The sequence below is a fragment of the Chinchilla lanigera genome, unplaced genomic scaffold, assembly GCF_000276665.1.
Source record: "Chinchilla lanigera isolate Chin_1 unplaced genomic scaffold, ChiLan1.0 scaffold00005, whole genome shotgun sequence".
Taxonomy (NCBI): Eukaryota; Metazoa; Chordata; class Mammalia; order Rodentia; family Chinchillidae; genus Chinchilla; species Chinchilla lanigera.
Window position 1 is genome coordinate 18,412,961 of NW_004955406.1, and position 15,941 is coordinate 18,428,901.

The 15,941-nt window shown below is 49.0% G+C and overlaps 1 protein-coding gene across 2 annotated transcripts in view; it reads left to right on the forward strand.

The window, feature by feature from the left end:
* Nucleotides 1-9,138, forward strand: part of Tor3a (torsin family 3, member A) — a 14,004-nt gene extending 4,866 nt beyond the window's left edge. Inside the window, exons 4-6 of one of the 2 annotated variants that reach the window (XM_013521135.1) lie at nt 1,852-2,030; nt 7,598-7,722; nt 8,350-8,523. In XM_013521135.1, coding sequence (XP_013376589.1) covers nt 1,852-2,030; nt 7,598-7,722; nt 8,350-8,426 — 381 coding nt within the window. In that variant the 3' untranslated portion in view covers nt 8,427-8,523. Of the gene's footprint in view, nt 1-1,851; nt 2,031-7,597; nt 7,723-8,275 lie in introns of both variants that reach the window. The other variant, XM_005374944.2, reaches the window with a different exon arrangement.
* The last annotated feature ends 6,803 nt before the right edge of the window (nt 9,139-15,941 follow it).

Consider the following 15,941-nt stretch of genomic DNA (forward strand, 5'->3'; position numbering starts at 1 on the left):
GTGTGTGTGTGTGTGTGTGTGTGTGTGTGTGTGTGTAAAACCCAGCACCTCCAGCATGCTGGGCAAGTGCTCTGCTCCCGGGCCGCACTCCCATCCATGCTTTTCCTTAAGAGGCTGATCATATATCACCAGTGATTCTGGGTGTCCTCCCATAATGGCTTGTTTTATGCCCACTGGGGGATGGATAAGAAGATCCCTTGCTTTTGTTTCTGGCTTTTTCCCGGTTAGACATGTAGTATTTAAAATCAGCAAACTCTCACCGCAGCCAGACTGCCCGAACCTTTGGCTTCCAGCTCTCATATTGGAGAGCGTTGACCTGGGAAGAATTCATAAGCTCTGAGGGCAGTGACTGCACGAGTCACCAGGCAGTGTAGCACGACTTGGGACGCAGGAGCAGAGAGAGCTCTTCTCAACCCCAGCTGGCCTAAGGGCAGGCAGCTGATCAGCTGGGCTTTCCTAGGAACTATCTTACTTTGCCTGTGCTAAAACTGCTGTGGATCCCAGTTTCTCCACTGTGAAAACTGATACTCTCTCACACCCACATGGCTAGGTGAGGGCGCTGAGTCAGACTGGAGAAAGGCCAGCAACGGACAGGGAGCTGACCCCATGTAATATAGTCCCCACCCACAAAGAAGCCTCTTCGTACAAAGTAACTGTAGTAAAGTATAAAATGAATGGCTTTAGATTTAAGAAAAAAAGAAGCCTCTTCTTAATTGAGGTTTATTTTTGGGTTTTTTGTTTGTTTGTTTTTGTTTTTTGGTACCAGGAATCAAACTTAGGACCTTGCACTTACCAGGCAGGCGTTTGTATCACTGAGCTATATCCCCAGCCCCTTTGGGGTTTTTCGGGGGCAGAGTATTGCTTTGTAGTTCAGGCTGGCCTTGAACTCTGTGTAGCCCAGGCTGACCTCGAACTCACAGTGATCCTCCTGCCTCAGCCTCCTGAGTGCTGGGATTACAGGTGTGCACGAGCACACCCAGCCTGGAGGTTTACTTTGCCTGTGTGAGAGCCCACCCCTGCAGGAGCCCCAAGTCACAGGCTGCAACCAAGCAGGCCCTCAGCAAGCTGGGTCCCTTGAGATTTCGGCCCAGCCTGTGCCAGTGGGTGCTTTGCTCCTGGGAGGGGGCATTGAGAACTGTGCCTGCCTCTGGGCCCTGGAGCCGGGCCTGCCTGTCACCCCCACAGAGGAGTCCAAGTCTGTCCCCAGGGAGGGTGAGCTGGCACTTAGTTCCAGGATGGGACTTAGTCCCGGAGAGGGGAGAGCATGCTGGAGCGGGGCCCTGTTCCCAGGGGCAGAAGGCTCCTCCTCATGAGCTTCCAGAGCTTCGCCCTCTGCAGGACAGGGCCTGCCAGACCGAGGGTACTGGAGTCACCTGGGAAGCTTGTTATCCAAAGCGCGCAAGCCCAGGCCCCAGGCTTCTTCCAGGGGCTGGGCTGAGTGCTCGGCCATGCCCTGCAGACACCCTGGAAAAAACGAGTGCCTTCGCCAGGCCCCGGTGTGTGGGACTTGGTGGTCTCTCGGTGGTCCCCGGGAGAAGGCGAGAGGATTCAGAAAATACAGACAAGAGACAGCCGGGGTCAGGTGGAGTTACGTGATGAGCAGGAGGACTGACTTGAATAGTAGGGGCGTTTATTTTATAGTCCTGCAAAGTTAGTATCTGGAGAGATTATGTTGCCTAGCGACTAACGACTGTAATTGCCCAGGCAGGATGCTTTTTTCAGTACTGAGGTAGCTTGACAGCTTGTCCTGCCCTCACACATACGACCAATAACCAACTCTAGCAGCTCCCAATGCTGGTGGCTCGAGGTGGATTGTGCCCCCAAGCCCCAGTAGCTCTGTGTCATGTGCAGGAGCGGCTGACGGACCAAATCCAGGGGACGGAGCAGCGCTGCCACCAGAGCCTGTTCATCTTTGACGAGGCTGAGAAGCTGCACCCGGAGCTGCTGGAGCTCCTTGGACCACACTTGGAACGCCAGGCTCCTGAGGGCCACCTCTCTGAGTCTCCAAGAACCATCTTCCTCTTCCTCAGGTGAGGTCTGAAGAGCAGCAGCAAGAGAGCCGGGCTGGGGAGGACGCGGGCGGCAGGGGAGGGCTCCCCCACTCCAAGCGCCAGGCCCTTCAGCTCAGGAAAAACTGAAATGTGCTGTGGCCAGGGAAAAGGAGCTGGCTGCGTGCCTTAGCTTTCCCTGCTCTTGCCCTGACCGCCCGCAAACACTTCTGAGGGTCTCCGAAGCTCAGGCCGGGCTGAGCTAGTGAAGAGAAGCTGTCTCCCGCCAGTACAAAACTCCCTCTGAGAGCCACCTCTCACACTGAGGCCCCTGAGCAGGGCGTTCCATTTTCAAGTCAGCCCAATAGCTGAAAAGCAAATACAAACCATCCTTGAAACTTTGCAAGGAAGGCCTTTCAGAGGACAGAGTAAGTATCCCCCTAAGTCCCACATTGCCCGTCCCTCCCCAACCTTGGAAGGTCAGATCAGAGGAAGTCCTGGGCCTCGAATTCAGGGCATGGTGTTGAGTAAGCAGCACCCTCGCTCTCTGCAGTGGTAGTTGGACTTGCAACACTGCCCTGCAGGACCTGCGTACCCCAGGCTCTTGAAATGGCTTTGCAGGATGCAAACTTATAAATAACTTATCCAACTCTTTTTGTTTTATTATTATTTTTAAATTTAACTTTTTTTTTTTTGACACAGTCTCACCGTGTATAGCCTGACCTTGAACCCACTATGTAGCCCAGGCTGGCCTTGAACTTGTGGCAGTTCTCATACCTCAGCCTCCCAAGCGCTGGGATTACAGGCCGGCACCACTGTACCCAGCTTTTGTGTTATATTTTTGAGATGGGGTCTCACTGTGTAGTCCAGACCTTCTTTGAATTCGCTGTGTCGCCCAGGCTGGCCTCTACTTGCAATCCTGTCTCAGCCTGCCAAGTCCTGGGATCACAGGTGTGAGTGTCAACACCTGGTTTAAACTGTCTTTTTTGGGGCTGGGGATTTAGCTCAGTGGCAAAAGCGCCTGCCTGGCAAGCGCAAGGTCGTGAGTTCGGTTCCTGGTACCGTAGAAAAACCAAAAAAAAAAACAACTGTCTTTTTTATGGAAGGTCCATCTTGAATGCTTCGCAAAGCTTCTTGTAGACTCAGCAAAAGTCAAACCTATTGGTTCCTCCTCAGCCCACTCTACCCTCACTTTTTCTGCGAGCACTCATTTGCAGGTGGGTTTTCTGGGGTTTCAGGGTGCAGCTGTTGGGGATGGGGAAGAGGGTGATTTCATCCGGCCTGGTGAGTGTGGAGGGCTGACCTTGTTTCAGTGCCGAAGCTCAGGACGGGATGGACCAGTTGGAATGGTTATTTGTGGCTGGGATTCCCGAGTCCTTTCTGGTGTGTAAAGCCTGTGCAGGATTGTGAGAGACGATGCGGGGGAGGGGGAGGTAGAGGTGAAGCTCCAAAAGGGACGTGGTGTGAATGTCTTATTAATCATCATCTCCAGTTTCTGTACTGTTTGGGGCAGAGATTCGGGTGGAGCCTCTGAGCTGCAGGTGCTGCCTAGAGGAACCGCCCATGGCTCCCCACCTGGGGCCTCTGGGTGAGAGTTAGGATGCTCAGCCCGCTGCTGCAGAAGCCAGCCCTTCCGCCAAACGCATGAAGTCAGGGTCCCTTTCACACATAAGCTTCTCTTCCTGTTGTTTCTGTCCCCTCCCCGATCAGTCCAGCTGCGCGTGCCACCTCCTAGCCTGAGGAGCTGGCTGATTCTTCTGTCTGTGCCTCAACCTGGAAAATCCTTGCCCTCACCTGGGCCCTGATAGCCCAGTGTGACCCAGTTGTCTCCAGACAGACATTTGCCTTTGTAGCATTCTGGTCGTGGACCAGCTGGCAGTGCCCTCCGTCCCCTCAGCAGTCCTGCCTTTGCCCCTAGTGACCCGGCCTTGGTGGGCTCACCGAGGACACATAGCCACACACAGCCAGTCCTCCTGGGTGGAGACAGCGCCTGGTGAGGAGGCAGCCTGTGAGACTGTACTTCATCAGCACCTGAGGAAGCGGCTGAGCCTGGGAGGAGAACACATACTTGTGACGGACTTGAAGGGCTGGCCACCAACGAAGATGTGGCCTTGAGTTCCAGTACTCTGATGTGACCTTGTACAAAACCTTCCCGCCAGTAAGAGGTCGTGGGCTGGGCTGCCAGTCCATCTGGGACACACAGAGCCACATCCAGTGGCACTCCTGCTACCCCACACACCCAGGCCACGGTGCCCCAGAGTGGCTGCTCTAAACCTGGAGAGGCTCAGGTAACCCAGCAGTGGGTGGGGAAGACATCTTGCGATGTGAGTCTCTGAGCCTGATTTCTACAATGAACTTCAGTGTATCCCCCTGTGTGGTGAGGATTCTTATCTGAAGGACAAGTACAGCTGATTTAAACTGCTAGTATGACTAAGTCACGCTAGGGTGAGACATGCAGTTTAATCCTGCAGTGTCCTAAACCAGCTGTTCGCATGAGGCGCCAGTGGCCGCCTTCTCATGCATCGGATGGCGGATGGGTTAGGGTGAGGACTCACTGCCCAAGGGTATAGGTGCCGATACCACGGCACCCGATCTTCACGGTGAGAGTGAGTTGTATTGAAGGGTCCTCCTGGCCCCCCCCGGCATGCTCACATCTTCCCCATTGGTAGGTAGCACGGGGATTTAAGCAGCCTGGGGTGAGGGGAAAAAGGAGTGATTGGCCATAATAGCTGGAATCTTCACAGAGTAGTCCCCGAGGAGCTGGTAGGTCATAACTACCAGCTGTAACTATTGACAGCACGTCGGCTTCTAACCGAGGTTCTCACTCCTCAGGTTCTGTTGGTTCCACCAGGCTCTGCAGGTCACTGTAGGTTGGTCGTAGGGTTGTGAGTCTGTGTCCTGGACAACAGCTGGGACAGTTTTTAGGAGCAGGGGCTTTCTGTTTCACAGAGGTGGTGGTTGGAGCAGGAAGTTCAGTGGGTGGTGGGTGGGGCACCCGGTCTCAGAGCCTGTGGCCAATCTCGGCGGAAAGAATTAGGCTGCCTACATTTCTCTACTAGAAAACTAACATTGACTGCTTTTCCCCATTTCTACCAAGTACAGAAAGCTCTAGGAATGGGGTCACGTGGAAAGACCAGAGATCCGAGCTATTGAAGCTAAAAGAGGAAAACTAATTTGTTTTCTTTGAACTGAAATAACTGAGAAATGAAAAGAACTATACAAATATGGGTAATTCATGGCCTTGTATCTCAGCATGTAGAAAATGCTCAGGGTGTATTTGTTGGGTGCTTTTTATTGACCAAGCACACTAATCCTCACCAAGGAAACTAAGGCTTAAAGAATTTGTGATTCACTCTATCTGTTCTTTCCTTCTGTGAGGAAAGACTCGGCTGTTGGAGTTTGTTACTGGTGTTATCAGTGACGGCCGGTTCTGGAAAGGCCTTCAGTCCTGTCCCTTTGGGACCAGGGCTAAGGCTGGTGAGATGGACGCTGTCCTGTCCCAGGGCCAGGGGAGAGGGCTGGCCCATCGGGGTGCTGCCTGGCCCCTGTGGCAGGCAGCCAGTGGACCAGGTGCATGTGAAAGGGAACTGAGGTGCTCCAGGAAGGGAGGTCTGTCTGAAGGTGGCATGTTGGTGCCAGAGCGGAAGCCCTGAGGACCTGGGGGTGGAGGCAGTGAAGGGACAGGGTGCCCAGGTTAGGTCTTGGTGTTAGGCCTGTACCATAGTGGGGGAAAGAAGACATTATCTAGGGGACAGAACAGGAGAGGAAACTCAGCAGGGAGCTGGAGATGGTGCAGGGCACCTGTGGTTTGCTGAGCCCTGTGCTGGGCCCTGGGGCTACATGGGTAACCCCAGCCAACTGAAGGCGTTGGCTTCTGGGTAGAAAGGGGAGGGCACTGCGGTCTGCTCTAGGGCTGGGTGAATGAGCCGCGCCAGAGCCCCCTCACCATGGAGACCTGGCCTCCAGCCCATGCCACTGGAAAGAGCTCCCTGCCTCTGTCTCCTGCGGGGAATGTGGGACAGGGCAAGCCCTTGGCATGGGGCGGCCCTGGCCCGGCTGATGCAGTTGTGGCCCAGGTGCCCAACTCGCAGACTTCCCGCGGAGGCGGAGGGAGGTGGAGGCAGCAGCGGGGCAGCAGCTTATCCACGCGCAGGTGATGCAGGCACTGGGGAAGTCTGGCTGAGCAGCTGACCTTGAGCAAGGAGTGGGGACTGTCCTTGCTTCTGCTAGGCTCGTGGCCCTGGCACACGGATCCCTAAGGAAGGCGGCCCTGCAGCCCTTGGCTAGGCAACCTGGCAGCCCCAGCTCGACTGCCCTAGGCTTCCTCCGCCCAGCACCCAGTCCCAGAGGCCTGGCCCACAGGGCACACCAAATGCTGAATGAGCAAAGAAGTGGGTTCCTCCAGCGAAGGGTGTCAGAGGGCTTCAGGGACTTGTGAGGAGAGATAGGGAAGGAGTATCGGGGTCCCCACCTTAGCTTTAGGCCTGCTTTTCCTAGGCCTTCACTTATTACACCCCCTCACTCTGTTGGCCCTGGGCAAAAAGCAGTGGGGAGAGTGAGGGCAGAGCTCGGCTCAGGGGGCTGCAGCCGCTGGAGAGAAGGGCACAGGGGCAGGGCAGCTCAGGCCTCCAGCCCTCCCAGCTTCTCGGGGGGCTCTCTGGGCTCTTTTCTCCTTACCCCCTTTCTCCCAGTCCTCTGCTGCGTTTCCGATCTGTAATCCCCCTGTCCAGCGATCACAGCCCCTAGAGAGGTCACAGGCGGTGGAAAACACTCCAAGGCATAGGAAAGCAAGTTCTCGTTTCCAACCTTCTCCCACCACGCAGAGCCGCAGGTAACCATGGCAGACACTTTTTTGCCTCCTTTTTCTCACCTCTCATGTTCATCAGGTGCAGCGTCCTGTCCGTGGTGTTTCCTACACTAACTCTCAGCGCGTCTCCACCTCCCCTGTAAACATGCACTGTCTGCAACAAGCTCTGGGATCAGCTTTCCGCCACCGTTCTGTGCCTCTTCGACCTCTGTAGCCCTGCTTGTCTTAGGACACAAAGCGGATTTGGTTGCAACCCCACACTTAAAACTCTTCAGTCGCTCTCTGTGGCCCATAGGCTAAAACCCATGCACAGGGCACAACAGAGCCCCCTCCCTCCGGCTTGGCGACCTCCTGCTGTGTCCCTCCGCCCCTGGCCCCGTGGCCTGTGATACACTGGTCCTGGGCCATGCACCCTTCCCTCCTCAGGCATGATGATCACTACTCAGGGTGGGTGTGCTCAGAAGCCACATCCTCCCTGTAGCTGTCTGCCTAGACCTTAGCTGCTTCTCCTTTAGTACCTGCCGCACTGTGCTAGAATCTCATACACATACAGGACTTGCTATCACATAGAACTCAAGGGAAAGAACCTTGTGCTCCCTGAACAGTCGCGTAAGTGTTGAAAGAGAGAGAGGATGGATGGCAAAGCAGGCAGTGCCTCTGCTGTACACCTACGCGACCTGCTGGAGAAGGAAGACCTCGGCCCCTCAGCCTCCATTCTTTCGGGCATCAATGAGTGACTGGCTTCAGTGGCCATTTGAAGTATAAAAATAGACACCTGCCCACAGTCTCTCGTCTCTTTCAGTAACCTTGGAGGCAATGTCATCAACGAGGTGGTTCTGAATTTGCTTAAGGCTGGACAGGCCCGGGAAGAGATTACAATGGGACACTTGGAGCCCCACCTCCAGGCTGAAATTACCAAGTCCATAGGTAAGTGGCCGATTCCCAGCCAGGCAGAGCATAAGGCCCCGGTGAGAAGCACGGTTGGAAATGATTAGTGTGTGTGCTGATCATGTGCTTAGGAGGTGGACAGGGCACTGGACACCCAGGGGACATATCATAATCGTGTTTGTCAGTTTTGGGTGGCAAAATAAGAGTGCCAAAGAAAGTCTGAACTTTTCTGAAAATGCTCTGAAGGGGTTGTGTGTACTGGCCTGGAGACACAGGCAGTAGTTTCTGAAGCCCATAAACTCTAGTCTCGCTGTGAGAATCTGAGCGGCTCAGCCTCCAGCCAAAGGTAGGCTTGGTCTGCCTCTGCTTCCCGCCATCAAACAAGTTACAGACCTGGCAGTCCCGCCCCCTCCCTGCTTCGCTACACGTCCGTGTTACCACGCGCCTGGCTCTTGGCACATGCTGCGGACAGCCCCTTCAGAGCTGGCAGATGAGAGCAGATCTTGCCCAGGCCTTAGATTCAGGGACATCTTAAGGCGCTAGCTAGGTTTGGCCCCAGTCATAGTTCATGATCTTTGGGTCTTGATTTCAGAGAGTGGCTTGGGCCGCAGCCGTCTTGTGCAGGAAAACCTGATTGACTTCTTTGTCCCTTTCCTGCCCCTGGAGTACCGTCACGTGAGGCTGTGTGCACGGGACGCTTTCCAGAGCCAGGAGCTCCTGTACACAGAAGAGAACCTGGATGAAGTTGCCAAGATGATGACGTATGTTCCCAGGGAGGAGCAACTCTTTTCTTCCCAGGGATGCAAATCTATTTCCCAGAGAATTAGCTACTTCCTGCCTTGAAGGCTCAATGAAGACTTCTGAAGATGCCTTGCTCCACTAACAAAACTCTGGGACCTGCCAGGTCACTAGCTGGCATCCAGCAAAGGCTAACGCACAACTAGGGTACAAAAGGAAAGGCTTACATCCGAAGCAGAGTCAGCTCTTAATGTCGTTTGGTGCCTTAAAGACCCACTCCAAAACGTGGGCCTGGAAGCTGGAACAGCCAGAGGAAGATGGGCAGATTCCAAGGGCATGCTCAGCCCTATGATGGTCTCGTCAGCACTGGAGCTCTTACGGGCAGATGGCTGGCTTGGGTTTTGAGCCCCGGAGGCTGCAAGATTCTTGGTTTAGAGAAGAGAGGCGAAAGTAGTTCTGTGGCCTGCTGGAGGGGAGTATAATGAGTTTGCAAGCTAAGTGGGCTGCTTCTCAAGTTACTACCCTCAGAAAGCTGAGCAGCTTCTGTTTGTGAGCGGATCAGCAGTTATTAGGCTAAAGGGAAAAGTGCACAGAGGAAGATACTTTAAAGACATGTGTTGTTCTGGTCTGCAGATTGAAAAAAATATTTTTAAATTAGGGGCCTTGACATACGTGATTATGTCATACGAAAAAATTAAAATTTTGTTTTTTTAAAAACATATTTGGCCTGCTTTCTTACTGAGATCTAGTAATTGTGCTCACTTAGAAAACTTCAAATGCCAGGTAATCTTGACGGGCACTGGCGGAGACAGGGTGGACGCTGGCACCCACAGAGCTGGCAGAGTACATCTGAGATTTGCTTTGGGACCGTGTTAGCTAGGCTGGGTTACAACCAAATTTTACTGAAGAGGTTTCCCTCTCACATATGAAAACATTCACTCCTGTACTCTCAGCTTGAAAAGGAAGTCATTTCTGAGGATTAAATGGCAATGTGTAGATGGGTAGTGTCAGACCTTTACACCTCCCATTTTTCCCCCATTTCTTAGTTCTTCCCTTCCCCTGCACTTTTAGAATAACGTACTTGTCTTTTGTGTGTTATCATCTCATGTCCTCTCATGGAATGCCCTCTTCAACCCTCTCACGCTGAGCCCTTCTGAAATGGAGCATTTCTGTCTCCCCCACTTAACACTTTGTTGTGCTCAAGTACTCAAGTAAGTGCCTCACGGTTAGGAGTACCCAGGCCACGCATCATTCTTAAATACATACTCAAATGAGTTAAAGGACTGTAGCTTCACACCACTCACGGTACATGAGTGAACGTGGTCTAACTGTGCCATCAGACGGGGCCATTTTTAGCAGCTGCCTCACCATCTTTCAGTCTAGACAGAGCACCTGTTGAAAAGCATCCAGCTGCAGTCCAGCCCAAATACACACTCAGCTGTAAACACTAAATACATACACTTTAGAAGGTATAGTCTGTTTTGATGTCTCAGATGCACAAAACACTTTCTTTCAGCACTGACCAGCAATGTTTGGTGTCGTAAATGCAGGTCTGAACTCCCACCTCAGGTTAAAAGACAAATAGCGGAACACAGTTCCAGACATGTTCCCAAGCCAGCGCTTGGGCTGGAGTTGTGTTTCTGCCACTTAGCACCGTGAGACACCAGGAAAGCTCCTTAATCCACTTTAACTTTAGCTTCCATTCAGGTTTGACTACATCCCGCAAGGGTTGCTGGGAGGATTTAATGATGTAATCTTTGTAAAAGTGGTCAGGACACACAGCTTCAGGTACATAAAGAAAAACCATTTTCCTCTCCATATACCAAAGGTGTGAGCTTTCCATGCGAAGGTAGTCTCCAGTTCCCAGTGGATTCCAACCCTGCAGTTGCCTTCTGAACCCTCAATCCCAACTCCCTGAGGTCAGTGGAGTCAAAGGTTCTGTCTAAAGACTGCCACCCACTTCAGAGCCAGCTGCAAGTGATAGGTCTCTAGGTTACCCAAGCTTCTGTCCAAGCTGGCTATAAATCAAGGGTTCCTACTGTAGGAAACAGCCTATCTAGTTAGCCTGTGAGTAAGGCAGCTAGCTAGGGGAAAGGCCTGAGAGAGAGTTGGGTGATCTGCCATATGGATTAAGAGTTTTAAAGATAATGAACCAGGACTCTGGACCAAGGATGAAGGAATGCAGCCCCCTCCCTACTAAATTTTAAGGAATTTAAAGGGCAAAATTTTTCCCCCTCTAAAATCCCAGTTTGCTTTAAACCTTACATGTTGAAGAACTGAGGTAGAGAGCCTGATTTCCAACTGGTCATTTTAAACCCAGAGTCACTGTGATAGGTGGCCACCAAGTACCTGAGCAATCCCTGTGGTCCGCTTATCTATAATTAGCTCTGGGCCAAGGAGCCACATGGCCGCACACTCACAACCCCTCCTGGAAATCCAGAAGCTATTCTTTTTTTTTTTTGGTGAGTACTGGGAATTGAACTCAGGACCTCGTATTTGTCAGGCAGGCGCTGCACCAGTGAGCTATATCCCCAGCCCCAAGAAGCTATTCTTATTTCCAAAGAAAACTCTTCTAATCTCCTACTTTGGTTCATGACTACATTCTTCAGTGTTTGTGGAACTGGGAGCTCCATCCATACAGTTAACAAATGACCCCTTGCAAGTTGGATAATTTGCAGAGAACTCAAATACCGCTGGCAGCCTCTGGTGAAGGATACAACTCAGGAACAGCTGATAGAAGAGCTGTACAGAGCAGAGCACTCTGTGTCTGGCAGTGGTGCTGAGGCAGATTTGGGAATGGGAAACCAGCTCAGTGGGCATGACCTGTCAGTGAGGGAGATCCAGGACATGCACAGAAAATCAGTTCCAAAAGTCCTGCACCTGGGACTAGAGCATGGTCTTCAGATCTCGTGAGAACTCAAGCAGGTGTTTTTTTGTTTGTGTGTTTTTTTTGTCTTTTTGAGACAGGGTCTCACTATGCAGTGCAGGCTGGTTTTGAACACAACTTGTAGCCAAGGCTGGCTTCGAACTTGCAAGGATCCTCCTGCCTCAGCCTCCTGTGAGTGCTGGGATTACGGGCATGTGCCACCACACCTGGTTCAAACAGGTTTTAGACAGGACAGCCTGGACCATCCTATCAGTCAGCCGGAGTAGTGGGAGATACAAAAGATGGCCGCCACTAAGTTCTCGGCCGCTGTGCTTGTTCTCACAGTGGCCCACTCTCACCCTGCAGTGTCCTTTTCCTGCTTTAACTGGCCCACACTCTCTGCAGTGGGTGTTTCTTTTCCTACCTTTAATAAATGTAAAACCTTGCTACTCTTTTTTTCTTTTGTCTAATTCTCTGCTCTGAACAAGAACCTAGAAAGAATCTCTAGAAGTAGACCCACGTCTCCAGAACCCCAGAACTCAGACACTGCAGATCTTCCATGCCCTCTTCTAGGTTCCACCCTCCCAGCATCCCCACGTATTCACCAACCTGGAAGCTCTCTGAAACCCACCATTTGCTGGATGTGGTGGTGCACACCTGTAATCCCAGCATTTGGGAGGCTGAGGCAGGAGGATCATTGCAAGTTTGAGACCTGCCTGGGCTACCAAGTGAGATTAAGTTCAGCCTGAACTGCATAGCGAGACCCTGTCTCAAAAAAGAAAAAAAAAAAAAAAAAAGCCATCATTTGTTAAAGTTTTATGAAGACTTTTTTATGTATTCACGACTGACTAACCATTGGCCACTGGTGACTAAGTCAATCTCCAGCCTCTCTTCCCTGCTGAGAGTGGGGCTGAAACACAAGGATGTGAGGTGGAAAGTTCCAAAGTTCTAATCGCATGGTTGCTTCCCCCTGCAACCGTTTTTTTTTTTTTTTTTGAGACAGGGTCTCACTGGCCTTGAGCTCCCTTTGTAGTCCAGGAGGGCCTCGAACTTACAAAGATCCTCCTGCCTCAGCCTCCCGTGGGCTGAGATTACAGGCGTGAACCACCATGCCCAGCTCTCCCTTTCTTTAAGAGTCAACTCACTAGTACAAACTTTGGTAGGAGTGGAAAGAGATTGTGAATAACAAAAGATGTTCCTCTCTCCACTACACTTGGAAAATTCCACAGGTTGTAGGAATACATGTTATAAAACAGTAAGACGTTTAATAAAGACAAACAATAAAAAATTTTTTTGCTCATAGTTACAAAATTACCCAGTCAGTGGAGTGAGGATTCAATCCCAGAAAGTCTGACTCCAGCTTTTGTACTTCAATGATGTTGTTTCTAGAACTAATTTCCTTAGCAAATGCTAGATCAGGTGTGGACAATGTGACAATACAAAAAGAAACAAGATCACAATATGAACTTCTTTTTGGAAGATTCTAAAAACAACACTTCTTAAACAACTGAAAATGGAAGGGAGAAGAGGACTTTAAAGGGAATGTTAAAAGGTGTATACTATGCTTAAAACCGATTCTAATTGGCCTAATGTCTATCACTTATGTATAGTCTACTTGTACCTAATTAAGGTAACTTCTAAAAATAATACAATTTTTTAAAATACAAAGTCAACCAAAGAGAACACACTGTTCCTTTTGAGTTCTCACCTGTCAATAATTACCTTGAGTGTAAGTGGACTAAATCTTCCAATTAAGAGACTGTGGCTAGGGGCTGGGGATTTAGCTCAGCAGCACAGCACCTGCCTGGCAAGCGCAAGGTCGTGAGTTCGATTCCCGGTACGAGAAAAAAACCACAAGAAAAAAAAAAAAGAGACTGTGGATGTATAGAATAAAAAACAAGATCTAACAATAGCTTCAAGACTTATTTCACTGTTAAGAATAAAACCAAAGAGCTTTAAAAATTAGAATTGTAAAGCTACACTATCTTTTTAGCTTCCTCACACTCAGTGACAACTGCAGCCCTTAGCCCTGGCTCCAAGGAAGTTTCAAGAGAACCAGACTTTTAACACTGTTCTGGGCCAGCTGGTGGGCCAAAGCCTGGCCAAATCTACATCCCCTACTTTATCACTTTTATCTTGTCCCTCCTGTAAGTTGAACTACTTCTGTGTTTGAGGGTGGCAGACTAGCTACCCTCCCGATCCCATTTTTGTATGGGCTTTTCTCTTTCTCTTGATGTCAGGCAGGTGAATGAAGCCAGATAGCTGAGGTCCAGATTCAGGTCTTTGCATCTGGTCCCAGCAGCAAGGACACACATAGACTGAAAATGAAGGAATGAAAAAAGATACTCCATACGAATGGAAACTAAGACAGAGGACTGTGTGTGTGTGTGTGTGTGTGTGTGTGTATTTATATATATATATATGGTCATTACATAACAATGATGACAAAGAGGTCATTACGTAACAATAAAGGATCAATTCAAGAGGATGTAACAATTTTAAATATGTATGTATCAGCACTGGAACACCTAAAATTATATAAAGTAAACATTAACAGATCTAAAGGGAGAAACTTACAGCAATACAAAAATAGTAGGGAATTTCAATACCCCACTTAGAGCAATGGACAGATCAGACAAGAAAATCAACAAGGAACACTGTATTTAAACTGTACTCTAGCCGGGCATGGTGGTGCATGCCTGTAATCCCAGCACTTGGGAGGCTGAGGCAGGAGGATCGTGGCGAGTTCGAGACCAGCCTGAGCTACAAAGTGAGCTCAAAGCCAACCTGAACTGCATAGCGAGACCCTGCCTTAAAAAAGACAAAAAAATAAAATAAAATAAACTGTACTGTACACCAAGTGGGCTGAACAACCATTTACATAACGTCCCATTCAGTAGCTGCAGAACACACATTCTTTGCAACAACGCACGAACATTCTCCAGGACACATCATATACTGGACCACAAAACAAGTCCTAACAAATTTAAGAAGATGAAAATAATATTCAATAATTTTTCTTTTTGGAGACAGGATCTTGCTCTGTAATTCAGGACGGACTTGAACTCACCATGTAGCCCAGGCTGGCCTGGAACTCATGGTGATCCTCCTGTTTCAGCCTCACCAGTGCTGGGATTACAGGCCTGTGCCACCACATCTGGCTTGAGCAGTTTTTTTTAATCACAATGGCTAGAAGTCAATGTGGGGTGGGGGCTTTGGAAACTACAAATACACAAAAATTGAGCAACACGCTCTGGAACAACTAATGAGCCAATGAAGAAATTAGAGGGAAATTTAAAAATTTCTTGACACAAAATGAAAACCAACATACCAAACCTTAAATGATACTGTCTCAAAAAAAACTGAATAAAGGACACATTTGGTAACATGGATAGAACTGTCTTTAAGAGCACAGAAAAACAAGTGCCATGTGACCTTACTCCTTTGTGGAAATTTTAAAAACCTGACCTTACAGAAGAGTAGAATGATGACTACCAGAAGCTGGAGAGATGAGGAGGAAAGGCGGGAGAGAAGCTGACAGAGGGGCACTATGTTAGTCAGACAGGAGTGAAAAGTTCTAGAATGCTACTGAATAGTAAGGTGACTATAAACAACATACTGTATATTTCAACAAGCTAGCACAAAGGATTTTGAATGTTTTCACCATAAAGAAATAATAAGATAAATTATCCTGGTTTAACATTTATGCAATGTATACAGTCTCAAGATATCACATGTATCCCATGTATACTATTTTATGTATCTGTTTGAAATTTTAAAATAAAATGTACTTTCAGCAGGATTGTTTTAAATAATGTATAATCAGATATACATATATTCTTTGGAAATGCTGAGAAAATATTCACACATATACACAAATTTAAAATAGAACTGCCTTATGATCCACCAATCTCACGACTGGGTATATATTCAAAGGAAATCAGTATTCGAAGAGACACCTGTCCTCCGACATTACAGCACAATTCACAAACAGAATAGCCAGGACATAGGATCAAAGTACATTTCCACCAGGAAGCACACACACACACAATGGAATACTGTTCAGGCATGAGACAATGACATCCTGCCAAGTGTAGCAACATGGGTGAACCTGGAGGACATTAACTGAAACAAGTCAGGTACAGAGAGACAAATACTGCCTCGTACGTGGTATGGAAATAAGCTGATTTCAGAGCAGTAGAAAGGAGAACTAGAGGGTACAGAGAGGAGAGCTACATGAACTAGTAAAAGCTTGGTTAATGGGTATACCACAAAGTTAGATAGGAGAAGCACATTCTGGTATTCTTTTGCACAGGAGAGTGACTGTAGTTAATAGTACTGCACTGAATACTGCAAAACAGGTAGAAGAAAAACAAATTTTAAAAACAGCTGGGAGAGGATTTTGAAGGCTGTCACCACAGATACCAAATGCATAAGGTCACAGATATTCCGAATACCCTGGTTTGATTATTACACAGTGTCCACAGGTATTGAAAGATCACACTATACCCCACAAACATCTATTATTTATGTGTCCATCAAAAGGTAATTTTTAAAAATTAAAAAAAAACAATAGAATCCATGTAAGGGTCTCTATTTACTCTATTAATGCTAATGCTACTTTGGCTCCAAACATTTTTAGAACATATTTGGA